Source organism: Mastomys coucha, unplaced genomic scaffold (genome assembly GCF_008632895.1).
Source record: "Mastomys coucha isolate ucsf_1 unplaced genomic scaffold, UCSF_Mcou_1 pScaffold18, whole genome shotgun sequence".
Lineage (NCBI taxonomy): Eukaryota > Metazoa > Chordata > Mammalia > Rodentia > Muridae > Mastomys > Mastomys coucha.
In genome coordinates, this window is record NW_022196900.1 from 46242060 (window position 1) to 46254175 (window position 12116).

General features: G+C 41.7%; 1 protein-coding gene across 1 annotated transcript in view; it reads right to left on the reverse strand.

Moving 5' to 3' along the window:
* Window positions 1–289: 289 nt before the first annotated feature.
* Saxo1 (stabilizer of axonemal microtubules 1) overlaps window positions 290–12116 on the reverse strand; it is a 107015-nt gene continuing 95188 nt past the window's right edge. The window contains exon 4 of the mRNA XM_031377800.1: window positions 290–1685. Coding sequence (XP_031233660.1) covers window positions 682–1685 — 1004 coding nt within the window. The 3' untranslated portion in view covers window positions 290–681. The remainder of the gene's footprint in view (window positions 1686–12116) is intronic.

The following is a 12116-nucleotide window of genomic DNA, read 5'->3' on the forward strand; positions in this document are numbered from 1 at the left end:
GAGCCTACACTTGAAGCCTGGCAGGTCCACATAAGCACAGAATTCCCACAGGACCTCCTTTTTTCTTTGCCCATGACTGACCGGAACCACACCCGATCAGATAGCATTATCCTTGCTAGCACGTCATGCAGGCAAGGAGTGCCCCCATGTCCTGTGAAGGAAGCCTAGATACAGAAAACCCAAACAGCACAGATTGAGCTCAAAGAACTCCTGTCATTGCTGGGATGGATCATCCCGGCAGATTACTCTTTCTAGAAAGCACATGAGAGTGAACAGACAAACCTAAAAATTCAATGCCCCAAAAGAAAGTTTATTCTTTGGCACTTCAAACCTGGCAATGGTTAATGTCAATTCATACAATAATTAGATTAGATCAAGATCCCAGAAATGTCACTGAGATCATCCTTGACTCCATGAACAAAAGGGACCTGATGGGGTTAGAGAGATAAAGGAGGAGAGCCTACAGGGGGTTAATCAGCCAATGAGTACATGTCATTTTCCTTTATTCAAGTGATTCTCATGTTATTCAAATATCCTGGAATCGGTGATGATGTTTTTTTTCATTCTGAGGTAGGTATTTTAATTTTTTTTTTTTCAATTTTGGGAAATTCCTCTTCAATGGATAATTTTTAGTTGTCTGCTTTTAAAGGTATTTTGCAGGTTTTAAAATTTTTTTCAAAGTCAGGCTGACACTCCTAGTTCCTTCTGGCCAGGCTTTTTTGCATCATGTACAGAAATAGAGCTGTTCTGCCTAGAACTTGTCTGAGAAATCGATTTATATATCTTGTGCCCCATAGAATCCACTCCCTCAAAGATATAGCCCGGGGGATCCATGTATGATGCTGGGCACTTGCCCAAGTCCTTGGGAGTAAAGCTAATGGAGTAAGTAGTCTGACCCTCTACAGGGATGTTTCTTCGAGCGCCGACCCAGGCGGGCTTGTAGTTTTCAGTAACGATGGGCGGATGCACCACATAGCATGTCTTAGTGGTGGTCTGGCAGTCCAAAGGTTCAACAGGCAAGCTCAGATGGGGAATGGGTCTGATTGGCTGTGTATTCACGGCTGCCCACTGCTTGAAGTCATCCTTGGAGGTGGTGGAGCTTTCAAAGCGCTTGCTCTTCTTAATGGAAGGCACAGGTCGGCAAGGTATAGCAGGGCTACCCTTGAGGTGTTTGTAATGGGTCTGCACAGTTGTCAGGAGATCCATCTTCTCCTCAGGAGGGACATACACAACAGGAGCTTTAGGGACTCTCTGGGGCGTTGGCCAAGCTTGGTATTTCTCCTGAATCTCAGTGATGTTCGAGAAAGGTGCATCATGCACGGGGAAATGGCCTGAAGGTATTATGCTCTTGGCGGGCTCCCCTAGGAGGCCTCGGTAGGACTCTTTGTGGGTGGTCAGGTTCTCAAAGGGGATGTCACAGGGTATAAATTTCTCTGCCTGTTTAACGAAGGGCTTCTCCACAGGGTGGGGCACATAACTCATCTTGTAGTTAGTCAGATCTTCCAAGGGGATGTTGTAGAGCTTTGGCTTGACTAAAGGCTTACAGCTCTCAGTCGTCACAAGGCCTTTCACGGTATAGTCATCCTGATGTGTGGTTCTGTTCTCAAACTTGGAAGACTCTGGCCGGTACTTGTGTGGAGGACGAAGAAGCTCCCGTCTTGGTTGGTTCCAGGGTAAATAATCGACTGAAATTAAAGAAGAGGTCATCACTGATCAATCAGGTCTCCTCACTTGCGTGTGTTTTAAAGAGCTCTAAAGGCACAAACCAGTTTCTAATGAAAATCTCTGGCCTAAGAGAACAAAGTAGATCCCTGCTATAGTCTTGTGCTATAAGCTTGCTATTTAAATATCATGGTGCTTGCAGCCCACTGTGCAGAGAGACAAATCTACTCAGGTTCTCCTCGGATGCCACAATGTTGTACACAGAGCTTTTAGAGACCTAGGGTCTACTCCAGCAGAAAAGTCTGCCCCAGCTGTTACCTGTGCAAGGAAAGGGCCATCTCTCTGTGTCAGACAGAGTACATGAAAAGTGATTCTTCTCCTGTGCTGTGCAGAAACACAGAAAATCACAACCCACCACTGATGATATACCCGCCAAGCCAACCAGGTCTACTTAGAGTAACTACTGCTGCTCATGTCTAATCCATATGCCCCCAAATGCACTGCTCCAAGGGAGTAAGAGTATATGGCATTGCCTAGAGACAGACTTGCCACAGCTGCCTTGTCCTTAGTTCTTTGTATATTAGTCATTTTTCTCTTCACAACCCCCTAATGAAATATATACCATCAAAATACTTTATAAATGTAGAAACAGAAGCACAGAGAAACTCATACCCAATTACTCAGATTCAAATTAAAACAAAAAAAGTATGGGTTCAAATCCAGATTCAGAAGCCATAGCCAAACCCACTCCACTCCTGAGAACATTATATGCCAGCCAGCCAGTTGTACTCAAGCCTTTCCCAACATAATCTGACATCTTCACCATCATCCTTTGTGACAATTGTGATTGTCTCTATTTTTCAGATTGCCAAAAGAAAGTCTCAGAGAAACTTAAGAGCTTGCCCAAAAATTTAAGCCATAGACCTGATTCCACAGCCGTGCTTCCAAATGTCCCCAAGTCACAGCAGGGCACTATATTTTTTTTTTAAATAAAGACTGAAAAAGAGTAACTAGGGAAGATCTACAAAGAAAGACTAGCTTCAGAGTGTCTGAAAAATGAAGATCGACCAGCTGAACCAAGGTCACATTCATCTCAGGAAGAACGAACCTCTGCAGTGCATTAAAATGGCTAAGATGGAAGGACTCAGCCCCAAAGAACTGTGCGCTGAAGGAGCAGAACCGTAGCAGACAGTTTCTGAAGTCACTTTACCCCAAATCTTCAGGACAGCTCGGAGGCTAAAAGGCCAGCTGAGAACAACAGAACAGTAAGATCGCACACACTGCCTTTCCTTTCACCAACTGAGGCTGGTAAGAGTCACAGGAACAATCCTAGTGAGCTCTCTGAATCCACAAGTTCTCTTGCAGCCTTGGAGCCAGTAGACCAACTGCAGCTTCTCAGGAGCCTTGGACTTAGGTAATCGATAGGAGTGAAGGCTGCAGGCATAATTTTTAACAGCTTTGTAGAGATACAATTTACATAACAAAATGAACCACCTATAAAACCTTTGTGACACCACACATTTCTGGGGTTTTTTTGATGCTGTCGTTTTGGGGGTTTGTTTTTAGCACATGCTGATTGTATAATATGCTGGGTTCCATTGTAACCACTCCATACATGTATATAATGGACCACTGATACTATTGTACATACCCTGTTATGGTGTGTTACGCTCCAGGTTAGTGGTTCTCCACCTTCCTAATAATAAGACCCTGTAATACAGTTCCTCATATTGTGGTTACCCCCAACCATAAAATTATTGTTAACTGTAATTTTGTTACTGTTATGAATCATAATGTAAATATCTGTTTTCCGATGGTTTTAGGAGACCCCTGTGAAAGGGTTCTTTGACCCCCAAAGAGGTTGTGACACAGAGCTTGAGAACCTCTGTTCTAAGGGTTCCTGTGTGTCCATCTGGTGATGCTATTTGGTGAGGTTGTGGAAGCTGTGGGGTGAAGAGTGTACTTGGCTGATGGAGAACACTGGAAACAGGCCTTCAGCATGATAGCCAGGTGGCTTCTATTCCTTTCTCAGCTTTCCTGATCTACAGACATGTGAGGAAGAGAGATGGCAGGGCCAGAGGGCAGACTAGAGGCTGCTCGCATGAGTGTCAACAAGAGAGAGATTCAGAATAAGAAAAAGAAAAGAGTAGACTTTATCACAAAGAGAATTCAATCAAGGAAAGGCTTCGGACATTTACAAAAGAATCCAAAGAGTACTAAAAATAGTCAGAACCGAAGCTATACCACCACTGTGCAGAGAAGGAAACCAAAATCAGTCTCTCAGCCCAGCAGTTCCTTGAAGGGAGGGACATGGAACTCAGAGGTAAACCAGACGAAGCCAAATCAGCCCTGCCCTCCAGACAAGCTCACAGCCATCACAAGTCTCTTTTGTTTTGTTTTGTTTTGTTTGTTTTTTGTTTTGTTTTGAGACAGGGTTTCTCTGTGTAGCCCTGGTTGTCCTGGAACTCACTCTGTAGACCTGGCTGGCCTCGAACTCAGAAATCTGCCTGCCTCTGCCTCCCAAGTGCTGGGATTAAAGGCGTGTGCCACCACTGCCTGGCCATCATGAGTCTCAATACAGTTGCAAGTGTTTATGATACTACAACTCATCCAGTCAGCAACAGGAAGAAATGCCATTTTGTCATGTGGCATGATTCAGAGGGGAGCCTCGGGCTGAGACAGAAACCCATTATGTAAAACTAGCTGTCCTGGAGCCCAGGAATATCTACTAGTTAAGAAGCCTCATTTTGGCCTCCCACAGTCCCTAGGTAAGGGAAGGCCCAGAGACAGTTATGGAGACCAGACAGACTGAAGGACACATGCCACAGGAAAGGGTGGCTCCGGCTAGGAAGCACAAGAGAAAGACAGCTCCTCAAGGTGACCACAAGCAGGCCTCAGCAACAGAGTTACTCTGAAGGGTGATAACTCTAAGCCTGAAGACAGCAAGTGCATCAAAGTCTAGAGCCTCCTGTCTGCCTGCTCTCACTTCTGTAAAGGCCAAGAATTCTTCATTTTCAGGGGTATGCATGGATGCCTAACAACATTCCCTTCTGTGGGAGGGCATCAGAGTTTGAGAAGTACTCAACCTACATCGTCACAGTACTGTGCCTGCTTTCCATACTCCTGACAGAGCTGGGAGATACCCTTCAACTAACACAAGTTCGGGGGTGAGGGGGGGCCGGAGGGAGAAAATCTGCCCAGCTACAGAATACAAAACTAAGTGTGCAGAGACTCTTCATACTCAAAGAAGGGAAACTGTTCCTGGAAAAACAAGTTTGACAAAGACATCAGACATGTGTCCTATAAAAACTTGATGCAAACCAAGGAAAGGAAAGACCAAAGGAAAGACCAAAATTCAAGTTGAAGAGACCACCTCCTCCCTTCATCTTTATCACTATTGTCCCCAATTCTCAATCCCAGAAAGAAGATGCTCCAACACTTCAACTTAGTTTTTTAATTCCTATATGCTCAAAGGGATTTGACTGTTGTATTTTTTTCAGACTTTTTGGTTTTGCTGTTATTTTTTATACCTTCATCTCATTTCATTTCCTGCATTTTTTCCTATTCTTCAACAACCTTTTTTTCCTCATGTTTTTCTTTTTCTTCCTGCCCCTGTGCTTTCTGCTTTAACCCATCTTGACATTTAGTATTATTTTTTACTTTACCATAATTTGACTTCTTTTTCTCTTTTACTTAATGTGGGTGGGGCTGTGTATTTTGGCTGTACTGGAATTCACTTTGTAGATCAGCCTAGCCTAGAACTCACAGAAATTTTTCTGCCTCTGCCTCCCAAGTGCTGAGATTAACATCATGCACCACTACACCTGGTTTTGTGTTTTAAAAAACAAAATATGTGTACATGTTTGTCTCTGTATGTTTATGTGCACCTCATAGGTGCAGGAACCATGGTGGCCCAAAGACAGAGTTAGACACCTAGGACTAGAATTACAGGTGATTGTGAGCTGCCATGGGCTTCTGCAAGTGCAGTAAACACTCTTAACCACTGAGGCATAAGGCTAGCCTCTGACCATTTTTCAACTCTTACATTCCCATTTATTATTTTTCCCTCTGACGTCTATCTAACTTGGGCTTGGAACTATTTTATTATTGGGAAATCTTTTCATGTTTACCTTTTTTACTTTCTAATCTTCTCTCCTCTTCTCTCTCCTTCTCTTCTCCTTTCCTGTCTTCTCTCTGCCTTTGTCTATTCAAGCTTGCTGTTGCTTCTCCCCTGGCTCCATCTCCTTCCATTACCTCATTCCTTTACTATCCCCACTCCTACCCTGGCTAGTTTCTAACCACTTAGCACATAACCCAGCAGCTGCCATCATCCTCTGCCTATAATCACTGGTGACATGCATGTCTTTAGGTATCTGTTCGGCTTGGTTGTTTTTCTGTCCCCATGGTTTGCTTCTTCCTCATTGAGCGGTTCTGGGGCTTAAGCCTCCAAAAGTAAGCTGTATAAGAAGACCTCCACAATTCCAGAAGTCATATCAAACCATCATGTATACAAATCACAACACAGAAACATAAGAAACATGAAAAAATCTAAGATGACTTCTCCAAAACTATTGAACTGAAATAAATAAAGTGCCAGATAATTTTTAAGGTTTTATGATAAAAATTGATCGATGACTTGGGAGGGTATAAACAAGTAGATTAATTCAATCCAACCCTAGATATAAAAAAAAAAGTCATGGTAGAAAATTCAGCAAAATGGAAGAGAAAAGCAGAAGTAGTAAAGAAAATGTCAGCAACACAGAAGAAAAATTCAGCAAGGAAGTTGAGATTCTTTTTTTTTAAAGGAAATATTGGAAATGAAAACTCAGTGAATTAAAGAATACAGAGGTAAACTGTTATTCACTGACTCAACCAAGTGAAAGAAACAATGCAATATACGGAGGACAAAGTACACACTGACACATACCAATAAGGAAGCCGGAGAGGTAGATGGCTCCGTGCTTAAGAGTGCTTACTGCTCTTACAGAGAACTAGAGTTCCCAGCACTTGTGCTGGGCAGCTCACAACCACCACCTGTCACTATCTCCAGAGGGAGGCACCAGCTCCCTCTTCTGGCTTCTATGGACAACCACACATGGAGAGAGACTTACACCTACATAAATAAAAATGAGCCTTTCCATAATCAAATAAATGTCAATAAGGAAAGATAAACAAACCAGCATGAGCAGTGTCCGAGACCTCTGAGATAGGACCATGAGAATCCTTACGATAGAAGAAGCCAAACACATTAGGAATACAAACCACTCAGGGAAATTATAGCAAAAATATCCCAAATTTTGGGGGGGACTATACATTGAAAAATCAGAGGCATTTAAAACCACAATAGACATAACACCCCCAAAACATTATATAGTCAAGTTGTCAAAACAAAAAAACAAAGAAATAAAATTAGTAAGAGGAGAACATCAACTCACCTACAAAGCCAGAAACATAAGAATAGCATCAGCTCTTGAAGACGTTTGCAACCCCACAGGAAAAGCAACAATATCAACCAACCAGACCCCCACCCCAGAGCATCCAGGGACTAAACTATCAACCAAAGAGTACATATGGAGGGATCCATGGCTCCAGCTGCATATGTAGCAGATGATGGCATTGTCTGGCATTAACAGGAGGAGAGGCCCTTGGTCCTGTGAAGGCTCGATGCCCCAGGGTTGGGGAATGCCAGTGCAGGAGGCATGAGTGGATAGGTAGTTAGGGGAGTGCCCTCAGGAAGAAGGGGGATCCAGAGGAGAAACCTGGAAAGGAGATAACATTACCGGAAAAAGGATAACATTCGAAATGTAAATACATGAAATATCCAATGAAAAAAAAAAGAATAGCATCAGCTCTATGCTCAGCAAAACTCAAAGGCAGCAACCTTCTCAGCATGGACTGATACACGCTTCAAAAAGTAATGGTCAGCCAGGTATGTTACAAACAGAAAAACTATCTTTTAGAATTGGTTGAAGAAATAAGGCTTTTCAAAACAAGAAGTAAAGAGTTCACAGCCACACTGCAGAAGAGTTAAAGGACTACTACGTAATGAGGGAATAAATTCAGTCTCAATGATGCATCACAGAATAAAACAAATTTCACAAGATAAATGACTTGCAACACTAGAGAGAAGTCTAACATGTCCAACACAAGAAGCCAGCATCCCCTGATACTAATGCAAAAGATAGTCAAGAAAAAAATCCAAGCAAGCAGAAAAACAATCAACAAAACTGGAAATTAGCCAGGCATGACAGTGCCAATCTGGTGCCTACGCTTTGGAGGTATAGGTAGACAACTAGGAATTCAAGATTATCCCTAACTACATAACAAGTTCAAGGCAAGCCTAGGCTACAGGAGATATTGTCAAAAAAAATTATCACACACAAAAGAAAAAAGAAAAAAAGAAAAAGAAGAAAGAGACAAAGAGACAGACAGACAAGGAGACAGAGAAAGGGAAAGAAAGAAAAAAATACCTCACCAAGAGGTAGTAAACATTTCTTAATTTTAGATGTAAGTGGCCTCAACTACCAGATTGGAAAAGTAAATACAACATTCTGTTGTCTCCAAGAAACATGCCTTATTGAAAAGATACAGAGACTGAAAGTCAAAGGATGAAAATCAATCTACGGAGCAAACCCCAACCAAAAAAGCCAGTTGGTGAGGTTATTCTGGTATCTGATAAAATCAGCACAGCACAAATGAGATGAGATTAAAAGACCACTGCTGTTAATAAAGAAGGAAAATCGTAAAGATAAAGCAACTTGTAAATACATGTGCACTACACATAGGAGTTTCCAAAAGTTCAGGCAGTCCTGACACAGTAATCATAAGTAAAGAGTTTCTGGTGCAACCTATGGTGGGAAGAAACACTCACACCCCTGTCAGTGAACCCTCACCTGTGCTCTGTAAAGAAACCCAGTAAACTCATTGGTCTCCACCAAGGTGAACTTCGGCAAAATCATGTCTTAGTTTGTCTGTGGGACCTATGGGATAGATGTTTTGCTTCTGCTTCCTCTTGGGAAGAAATTTTATCCCCACCCTGATACCAAAAGCAGATAAAGACACAACAAAGAAAGAAAACTAAAGACCAACTTCCCTAATGAAAACATTCAAAAGTTCAATAAAAGTCATGCAAGCTGAACAAGACATTAAGAAGATCACACACTATGACAAAGTTGACTTCATATCAGGGATGCAAGGCTTATTCAACATACACAAAGCAGTAATCATAATTCAGTACATAAATAGACATAAGTACAGAAACTACATGATTATCTTGATGCACAAAGGGCTTTCAACAAAGTACAACATCCCTTCAGAAAAGTTGTGACAGAGCTAGAGAGACAGTTCAGCTCAGGTTCAAGAGCACAGGTTCAATTCCTAGTATGCATATGACAGCTCAAAACAGTCTGTAACTCCAGTTCCTTGGGGCTGTATGGTACATATACATGCAGGAAAAATGCTTATATACATAATTTTTTCTTTTAAGCCATGAAAAAACTAGAAACAGAAGGACTATACCTCAACATATTAATGTCTGTATCCAACAAACCTACAGGCAACAATATACTGGGGGAAGTGAAGTTCTCTTCTAACATCTGGAATTAGACAAAGTGTCCTCTACTCTCCCACTCTGGTTCAACATAGAACTTGAAGTCTTTTTTTTTTAGATTATTTTCTTTATTTACATGTCATATGATTTCTCCTTTCCCAGTTTCCCCTAAAAAAAAAACAACAACAAACCCCTGTTCCCTCCCCCCTCCTCCTGCTTGCCACCCCACTCTCTCCCGCTTACTGGCCCTGGCATTCCCCTACACTGGGGCACAGAACCTTCGCAGGGCCAAGGGCCTCTCCTCCCATTGATGACCGACTTGGCCATCTTCTACTATACACATGCTGCCGGAGCAATCAGTCCACAAACCACAAGAAACTCAAGAAGAAGGAAGACCAAAATGTGGACACTTCATTCCTTCTTAAAAGGGGGAACAAAATACCCATGGAAGGAGTTGCAGAGACTAACTATGGAGCAGAGACTGAAGGAAGGGCAATCCAGCCTGATATAGCTGTCTCCTGAGAGGCTCTGACAGTACCTGACTAATACAGATGTAGAGGCTCACAGCCATCCATTGAACTAAGTACATAGTCCCCAATGAAGGAGTTAGAGAAAGGACCCAAGGAGCTGAAGGGTTTGCAGCCCATTAGGATGAACAATATGAACTAACTAGTACCCTCAGAGCTCCCAGGGACTAAACCACCAACCTAGAACTTGAAGTCTTAGCAAAAGCAACAAGAGATAGAAAAAATGAGTAGGGTATAGATAGGAAACAAAAAGTCAACATATTCCTATTGGGATATAATGTGATCTTATGCATAACAGATCCTAAAGTCTTACTAGAATACTCTTAAAGCTGATAAAGCCTTTCTGCAAAATACAAAATTAACTTTAAAAAATTAGGAGTTTTTTTCTGTATTAATAACAAACTGACCAAAAAATATCAGGAGGGGGTTGCATTTATAATAGCTTTTAAAAACCTAAATAAATATAGAGGATAATAAGCAAACCTATTCAAGAATATAAAAGAGCTATAACACTCAGAGGAAGCTTGACTCCCAGGCACTCTAACCCACTCAAGATCATAAATGAGAAGGCCACAACATCTGCCCCAAAACTGGGAGTAACTGGGACCAGCGGGATCCAGGGACACAGGAACTCCCACCTGGCCAGTGGCATGGGTTCCTTCCTGTCTGAGCCGGTGCCCTGAGCAGACCTTGGGTGCTAGCTCTGCATCCAGTCCCACAGGCACTCTAACACACCAAGGATCAAAGGATCATAGGATCACAGGATCTCCCAAGCTTGGTCACACCAGGATTTCAGGATCCCAGAGGCAGCTTGAGTCCCAGGAGCTCTGACACACCCAGAATCTCAGAATCACAGAATTGCAGAATCACAGGATCAGACAGCACAACCAGGATTACAGGAGGAACAGGCTCCAATCAAAGACAGCAGGGGCAGGTAGCACTAGATATAAACAGATGGCAAGAGGCAAGGGCAAGAATATAAGCAACAGAAACCAAGGCTACTTGACATCATCAGAATCCAGTTCTTCCACCATAGCAAGCCCTGGATACCCCAACACACCAAAAAAGCAGGACTCTGATTTACAATCACATCTCATGATGATGATAGAGTACTTTAAGAAGCATATAAATTAAAGAAATACAGGAGAACATGGGTAAACAGCTGAGGAAACACAAAAATCCCTTAAAAATTACAGGAAAACACAACCAAACAGGTGAAGGAATTGAACAAAACTATCCAGGATCTAAAAGTAGAAACAGAAACAATAAATAAATCACAAAGGGAGACAACCCTAGAGATAGAAAACCTAGAAAAGAGATCAGGAGTCATAGATGCAAGCACCACCAACAGAATACAAGAGATAGAAGAGAGAAGAACCTCAGGGGCAGAAGACACCACAGAAAACACTGACACAACAAAGAAAATGCAAAAAGCAAAAAGCTCCTAACATAAAACATCCAGGAAATCCAGGACACAATGAGAAGACCAAACCTAAGGATAATAGGAATAGAAGAGAGTGAAGACTCCCAATGTAATGGGCCAGTAAATATCTTCAACAAAATTATAGAAGAAAACTTCCCTAACCTAAAGAAAGAGATGCCCATGAACATACAAGAAGCCTATAGAACTCTGAATAGACTGGACCAGAAAAGAAATTCCTCCCATCACATAATAATAAAAAACACCAAATACACTAAACAAAGAAAGAATATTAAAAGCAGTAAGGGAAAAGGGTCAAATAACATATAAAGGCAGACCTATCAGAATTACACCAGACTTCTCACCAGAGACTATGAAAGCTAGAAGATCCTGGGCAGATGTCATACAGACCCTAAGAGAACAAAAATGCCAGCCCAGGCTACTCAATTACCAGAAAAGCCCTCAAATACCATAGATGGAGAAACCAAGATATTCCACAACAAAATGAAATTTACACAATATCTTTCCACAAATCCAGCTCTATAAAGGATATTAGATGGAAAACTCGAACACAAGGAGGGAAACTACACCCTAGAAAAAGCAAGAAAGTAATAGTATTTCAACAAATCCAAAAGAAGATAGCCACACAAACATAATTCCACCTTTAACAACAAAAATAACAGGAAGTAACAATCACTTTTCCTTAATATCTCTTAACATCAATGGACTCAATTCCCCAATAGAAAGACATAGACTAACAGACTGGATAAGTAAACAGGACCCAACATTTTGTTGCATACAGGAAACACACCTCAGTGACAAAGAGAGACACTACCTCAGAGTGAAAGGCTGGAAAAAAAATTTCCAAGTAAATGGTCCCAAGAAACAAGATGGAGTAGCCATTCTAATATTAAATAAAATTTACTTTCAACCAAAAGTTATAAAAAAAAAAAAAAAA